Source organism: Macaca nemestrina, chromosome 17, assembly GCF_043159975.1.
Source record: "Macaca nemestrina isolate mMacNem1 chromosome 17, mMacNem.hap1, whole genome shotgun sequence".
Taxonomy (NCBI): Eukaryota; Metazoa; Chordata; class Mammalia; order Primates; family Cercopithecidae; genus Macaca; species Macaca nemestrina.
Window position 1 is genome coordinate 84,086,530 of NC_092141.1, and position 6,518 is coordinate 84,093,047.

Genomic DNA, 6,518 nt, shown 5'->3' on the forward strand with positions numbered 1-6,518 from the left:
CCTAGTAGCTAGGACTATAGGTGGGCTCCACCATGCCCCGCTAATCACAATATATTGTTAAATGTAAAAAGCTGGGGCGGGCACAGTGGCTCATGCGTATAGTCCCAGCACTTTGGGAGGCCGAGGCGGGTGAATCGCCTGAGGTCAGGAGTTCGAGACCAGCCTGGCCAACATGGTGAAACCCCGTCTCTACTAAAACTACAAAAATTTAGCCGGGCGTGGTGGCACATGCCTGTTATCCCAGCTACTTGGGAGGCTGAGGCAGGAGAATCACTTGAACCCAGGAGGTGGAGGTTGCAGTGAGCCGAGATCACGCCACTGCACTCCAGCCTGCGTGACAGAGCAAAACTCTGTCTCAAAAAAATAAATAAATAAATAAAATAAAAGCTGGCGTAAACCATGCACAGTGGTGCATGCCTGTAGTTTTAACTCCCAGGGAGGCTGAGGCAGAAGTATGACTTGAAGCCAGAAGTTCAAGACCAGACTGGACAACATAGGGAGACCCAACCCCATCTCAGAAAACTGATCAAGCAGCAAGCAGAGTATCCCATTTTTACTAAATACTTACATGTATTCACATATTTCAAATTGTGGGATGAAAAACCAATGTTCAGTCAGCCGCCTGACACTTGAGACGTACTATTGCTCTGTCGCCCAGGCTGGAATGCAGTGGTGCCATCTCAGCAACCTCCACCTACCGGGTTAAGCTATTCTGCCTCAGCTTCCCAAGTAGCTGGGATTATAAACATATGCCACCAGGCCCAGCTAATTTTTGCATTTTTAGTAGAGATGGGGTTTTACCATGTTGGCCAGGCTGGTCTGGAACTCCTGACCTCAGGGTGATCCATCCACCTCGGCCTCCCAAAAGTACTGGGATTATAGGCGTGAGCCTATAATTTGTTTGTTTGTTTTTGAGCCATTTGTTTGTTTTTGAGACAGAGTCTCACTCTGTCGCCCAGGTTGGAGTGCAGTGGTGCGATCATGGCTTACTGTAGCTCCACCTCCTGGGTTCAGACAGTCCTCCTACCTCAGCCACTCAAGTAGCTGGGGCTACAGGCATGTACCGCCACGCCTGGCTAATTTTGTGTGTTTTTGTAGAGCCAGAGTTTTGCCATGTCGCCCAGGCTGGTCTTGAATTCCTGGGCTCAAGGGATCCTCCTGCCTTGGCCTCCTAAAGCACTGGAATTACAGGTGTGAGCCACTGTGCCCAGCCCATTCTAGTATTTTTACCAGTTTTATTGCTATATTATGGACATAATAAACTGTACATATTTAAAGGGTACAATTTGATAAATTTTGGTGTAAGTGTATACCCATGAAACCATCATCTTATATGTTTATAATTTTTATAAATTGTTCTAAGGTGATGATACATTATAGGTTTTTAGTTTATTTTTTTCAGATAGGGTCTCACTCTGTTGCCCAGGCCGGAGTGCAATGGTGCAATCTCGGCTTACTGCACCCTCCGCCTCCCAGATTCAAGCGATTCTCCTGCCTCAGCCTCACAAGTAGCTGGGATTACAGGCACCTGCCACGCCCGACTGATTTTTGTATTTTTAGTGGAGACAGAGTTTCACCATGTTGACCAGGCTGGTCTCGAACTCCTGACCTCAGGTGATCCACCCACCTCAGCCTCCCAAAGTGCTGGGATTACAGGCGTGCCTGGGCCGGCCTTGTTTTAGGTTTTTACATTAAAGGGAAAAAAGAAAGCGTATCAGCCATTGAACTGGCTGAACCGAGAGGGAAAGGGATTTGTGCGCACCTCTGGAAGGCTGGGCTGTGGCAGGCGGGAGCAGGCAGGCCTTTCTAGAACCGAGAAGGCAGGAGCCGGAATGGGCTTTGGATCGCTTGTGCTGGGACCAGCTTCTCAGCCTGGGCCCTCCCTGGGGTTCATGAGCTGGGGAACTGGCAGGAGGCCCGGGGCTACAGCATCCAGATTGTTCCTTGGTCTCCCACAGGAGGCCTGTGCAACCTGTGCCCAGACCGGGCCAACAAGGAGCACATCCTGCAGGCAGGAGGTGTCCCACTCATCATCAACTGCCTGTCCAGCCCCAACGAGGAGACGGTGCTGTCTGCCATTACCACGCTCATGCACCTGAGCCCGCCGGGCCGCAGCTTTCCCCCGGAGCTGACCGCCGCGCCCGTGGTGCAGTGCATGCTTCGCTTCTCCCTCTCGGCCAGTGCCAGGCTCCGGAACCTGGCGCAGATCTTCCTGGAGGACTTCTGCTCCCCACGCCAGGTGGCCGAGGCCCGCAGCCGGCAGGCGCACTCTGCCCTGGGTATCCCACTGCCGAGGAGCATGGCCCCACGGCAGCGCTGATCCACGGGGACCGTGAGACTGTAGCACCCCTACTGTTGGAGACCACGGTCCTGATGTGGACGCAGGGAACAGGGGGAGCATATGCTGCCCCACTGGTGCCTTTTCAGCCATTTGAAAGGCGGGTTCTTTCAGCAGGACAGGCATTTACACTGTGATGAAACTCCGTCAGGAGTGAGGAAGCCAGACTCCGAGGCACGCGGAGATCAAACTGGAGCTGCTTTCATAGGCCGGCACTCTCTACCCTACGTCTGGTGCCACCACTGCCAGGCTCAGGCCCTGGTGTAAGAAGTGGCCAAGTGCCTGGACCCAGAGGCTTCGCAGTACAGTGTTCTCAAGAGCTGGGACTGAGGCTTAGGAGAGCTGCCTTTGCTGCGGGAAATCAGGGATTATCCCTTAACAGAAGTGTCTGGAGTAGTTTTCAGGGATAGGAATGAGATGCCTCATGGTAAAAGATGTGGTGCCCCCTCCGGGGCTGTGGAGGATGGATACCTCCCCCAGGGGCTCCCCAAGCTGGGCATTTGGGCCTGGTGGATGCCAACCTGGATAACCTGTGGCCCAGCATTGACTGTCCACCCAGCCCTGCTATCTGCTAGGCACCATGATTCCAAGATGAAGATATGGTCCCTGCCCTTGAGTGACAGCCCAGTGACTTAATGTGGCCATTGGGCATCAAGCACAAGGCCATGCAGGTGATGAGATGTCGGAGTAGAGGCGCCAGCCCTGGGAACTGCATCTTCTCCCCTTGCCACCCCACGGCCCCAGCTGAAGGCTTTGGCCCTCCTCCTCCCCCCCCTCACCACTCCACGGCCCCAGCTGAAAGCTTTGGCCCTCCTCCTCCCCCCTCACCACTCCACGGCCCCAGCTGAAAGCTTTGGCCCTCCTCCTTTGCTGTCACACTCAGTGATGGGGAGCCCTACCCCAGAAGTGTATCTCATGAGGGACGCAGTGAAAATGGTGCTCAAGGGAGACAGGAAGAGACAGCAACATAAAGGATGTGGCTCCATGTCCACGGCGCCACCTGGTCAACAGAAGGTGCGTGGGAGCTGATGGGAAGTTGCTCAGGGAAAATGGGGGGTCCTTGCCTCTTGTGTACCTCCTCAAGGCTGACCCCTTACATGGCCCAGGAATGGCAGGTGCTACAAGAATAATATCCACATGGGCATGGAAATGGGGCAGATTCAGGGACCACTGGGCTCAGAGGGGAGGGAAGGGCTCATCAGCACCCACCCAGGGAGCCTGTCCCTTTATGTTCCCAAATAAAGGGTCCTAGAACACCAGAAAACCAAGGTCTTTTATTAAAGAGTTCCAACTGGTTTTCCCACTACTTCCACGCAAGCCAGGGGCCAGAGGCAGCCTCTCGGAAGGTACCGGGTGGCTGGGCCTGGGGCCTGGCAGCACAGCGCTTAACGGTATCTGCCTGCTCCACTCCACAGGGCCAGAGGCACCAGCACGATGCCGCCCTGACTCGGCTCTGTGGTGGCCCCTGCCCGCCCTTCAGCGCCAGCTGCTGCCCGCGGCATCCCCGCTCATTCCCGCTGCGCGGCTCCTCGCTTGCTGTCTAAGATCTCCCTCCAGTTGTCACTCCAGGAGAGCAACCGTCTCTTTGTCGGGGGCAGGACCAGGTGCCGATTGTGACAGCAGGTGAACAAGATGTGCTCCCAGCGCGGGGTCTCCTCGTCGCCTGGGACAAGAAAGGCAGCGCTGACATCTGTAATGGGCATGATTACTTCCTCTCCCTAATCAGGGCAGGCTAGAGGCCTGGAGGCTGCCAAGGATAACGGATCCAACCTCGAATTGTGTCCTTGTCATCAATGAGCAGGTCCCCCAAGACCACCGTCTTGTCCCTTGTCAGGATAATTCGTTCTACGAACTGGGGCCCCAGGTGCTGCTCCACCCAGCGGTACTGTGTAGAAGACACAGGTCTGTGAGTAGGGCCTGATGGGAGCCGGAATTCAGGGACAGGGAGTGGGGTCTAAGCCTTTGAGAGCCCCCCACCCCCGACCTTCTGGGTTTCTGGTGGTTTCTTTTTAAAATCAGGATTTAGGCAGCTCCACGTGCGGAGTAGGGGCGGGGCAGCCACACCTTCTCACCCACACAGTGGTCGTACTTCAGCAGGGGGCTGGTGCAGATGAAGACCTCCGTGCTGCGGGGAAGGTCGCGGTTACCACCGGGAGCCGGGAGCCCGCCCAGGACTCCGCCCGCCCCCACTCTCCTTACTCCGGTAGGTCGTTCATCTCCCGCACAGCGTCCAAGGCCCCCGGGATGGGCTCCAGGTCCAGGAAAAAGCCCGGGGCTTCGTACACACTGGCCACTTTATCCTGAAAGACAAGAGTTCTGGGTCCCGGCTTCTGCCTCCGGCAGATGCAGTTCCCACGAGGACTCGCAGGGAGGCTCCTGGGGGCTCTGGGCCCGGGCTCCGAGCTGCGGAGGGGTCTTTGGTCAGGGGCACGCGCCCAAAGGCTCCTCCCCAGGGTGCGCTGCCCGCGGGTGCCAGGGTAAGGGCTCTGCGCCCTTCACACAGAAGGGGGTGACCCCGGGAACGGAGCGAGCCGGCCCTGCCCGTGTGGGGACCCCGCGCCCCCTACCGCCAGGTCGGGCCGCAGGGCGCGGTACTGCTCGCGGGCCAGGAAGCCGCGGCGCTGCTCCAGCGGCACGTGCGGCTCCTCAGGGAAGCGGCGGCGGAAGCCCCGCAGAAGGCCGGCCTCGAAGTCGGCCAGGACGCCGTCCATGTCCACCAGCACACGCAGGCGCCGCGCCATCGCCGCCGGGCCGGGGCTGCAGGCTCTCGGCGTCTGGGGGGCGCGGGCCCGGCCGGAAGCGCGGGGAGTGGGAGGGGAGCGCTGCTTCCGGAGCCCGGGCGCTGGACGGGGTCCGCTGGGCTGATTTGCATAGAGCCTCCGGGACGCCCCGCCCAGGTCGTAAACCGCTGCCGAAGGCTCTGCGCGAGGCCTTCCTAGGGTTCGGGTGCAGGGACAGCTTTGGGGGGCACTTTTCTGACCCTGCGCTTTCTCGGGACCCAGCCTTTGTCCGCATCAGACGCCCCCCACTTTACAGCAGACGTACCCCCGTTCACCTCACGTTACTAGTAGGGGACCGACCTTCCAGGGGCCCAACAAAGGGTTGATCTGAAATACTAACGAGGAAGTCAAGGGTCCTAAACCTGTGGGGCTAGCTCCACGGTTTTTTTGTTTTTCTGAGAGGGAGTCTTGCTCTGTCGCCCAGGCCGTATGCGGTGCAACAGTGGCGCGATCTCGGCTCACTGCAGCCTCCGCTTCCCAGGTTCAACCGATTCTCTTGCTTCAGCCTCCCGAGTACTTGGGATTACAGGCACCTGCCACCACGCCTGGCTAATCTTTATTTTTAGTAGAGACGGGGTTTAGCCATGTTGGTCAGGCTGATCTCAAACTCCTGACCTCAAGTGATCCGCCTGCCTCGGCCTCCCAAAGTGCTGGGATTACAGGCGTGAGCCACCGCGCCCGGCCAAACTCTTTTTTTTACCGCAATGCGGTGGTCTCAGTGGATTGATTTCGTCTGTGAGTGGGGCAGTCTCAGTGGATTGATTTCGTCTGTGAGTGGGGCAGTCTCAGTGGATTGATTTCGTCTGTGAGTGCGGCAGTCTCAGTGGATTGATATCGTCTGTGAGTGGGGCAGGAACAGTCCCTTGAGGACTACAAAGTGAAATGAATCTGTTAACTGCTTTGTGTAAGTCTAGCTGGTTAAGAGCTAATTCACACTAGAGTTGGCTTGAAACATGGGAGCTTCAGCGTGGTTTCCCCTGGAAAGATGATTTTGATCAAACATAGGTAATCAGGACTGTCCTCAGGACTTTATGTGGAACTGACATGGCTTACCTACTCCCGTCTAGAAAATGCTGAACCGGGCCAGGAGCGGTGGCTCACGCCTGTAATCCCAGCACTTTGGGAGGCCAAGGCGGGCGGATCACGAGGTCAGGAGATCGAGACCATCCTGGCTAACACGGTGATACCGTCTCTAATAAAAATACAAAAAATTAGCTGGGCGAGGTGGCAGGCACCTGTAGTCCCAGCTACGGTGGAGGCTGAGGCAGGAGAATGGCGTGAACCCGGGAAGCGGAGCTTGCAGTGAGCTGAGATCACACCACTGCACTCTAGCCTAGGCGACAGAGCAAGACTCTGTGTCCAAAAAAAAAAAAAAAAAAAATTGGAGGACATCTAGCTGG

The 6,518-nt window shown here is 56.9% G+C and overlaps 2 protein-coding genes across 6 annotated transcripts in view; one reads left to right on the forward strand and one right to left on the reverse strand.

Moving 5' to 3' along the window:
• The window catches only part of LOC105469153 (armadillo repeat containing 7), a 41,981-nt gene that overhangs the window by 20,630 nt on the left and 14,833 nt on the right, over positions 1 to 6,518 (forward strand). For 2 of the 5 annotated variants that reach the window (XM_071083561.1, XM_071083562.1), the window contains exon 3: positions 1,959 to 4,541. In XM_071083561.1, the coding sequence (XP_070939662.1) occupies positions 1,959 to 2,320 (362 nt within the window). In that variant the 3' untranslated portion in view covers positions 2,321 to 4,541. Of the gene's footprint in view, positions 1 to 1,958; positions 4,542 to 6,518 lie in introns of those variants that run through there. The other 3 variants (XM_071083563.1, XM_011719802.3, XM_071083564.1) reach the window with 3 other exon arrangements.
• On the reverse strand, positions 3,594 to 5,136 carry LOC105469152 (5', 3'-nucleotidase, cytosolic). Its single transcript, XM_011719801.3, has 5 exons — positions 4,906 to 5,136; positions 4,538 to 4,638; positions 4,403 to 4,463; positions 4,109 to 4,223; positions 3,594 to 4,001 (listed from the first exon to the last, which is right to left on the reverse strand). The coding sequence occupies exons 1-5, from the start codon at positions 5,077 to 5,079 to the stop codon at positions 3,847 to 3,849; spliced, it is 606 nt and encodes a 201-aa protein (XP_011718103.1). The 5' UTR covers positions 5,080 to 5,136; the 3' UTR covers positions 3,594 to 3,846.

Bases quoted from the DNA above. Each gene is read 5' to 3' on its own strand.
- LOC105469152 (XM_011719801.3), bottom strand. From the start codon at position 5,079: ATGGCGCGGCGCCTGCGTGTGCTGGTGGACATGGACGGCGTCCTGGCC. The intron at 4,224-4,402 runs GTGTGGCTGCCC...TCTTCTACACAG, and splicing joins ACCACTGTGTGGGTGAGAAG to TACCGCTGGGTGGAGCAGCA. The intron at 4,002-4,108 runs GTTGGATCCGTT...TTCTTGTCCCAG, and splicing joins TGACAAGGACACAATTCGAG to GCGACGAGGAGACCCCGCGC.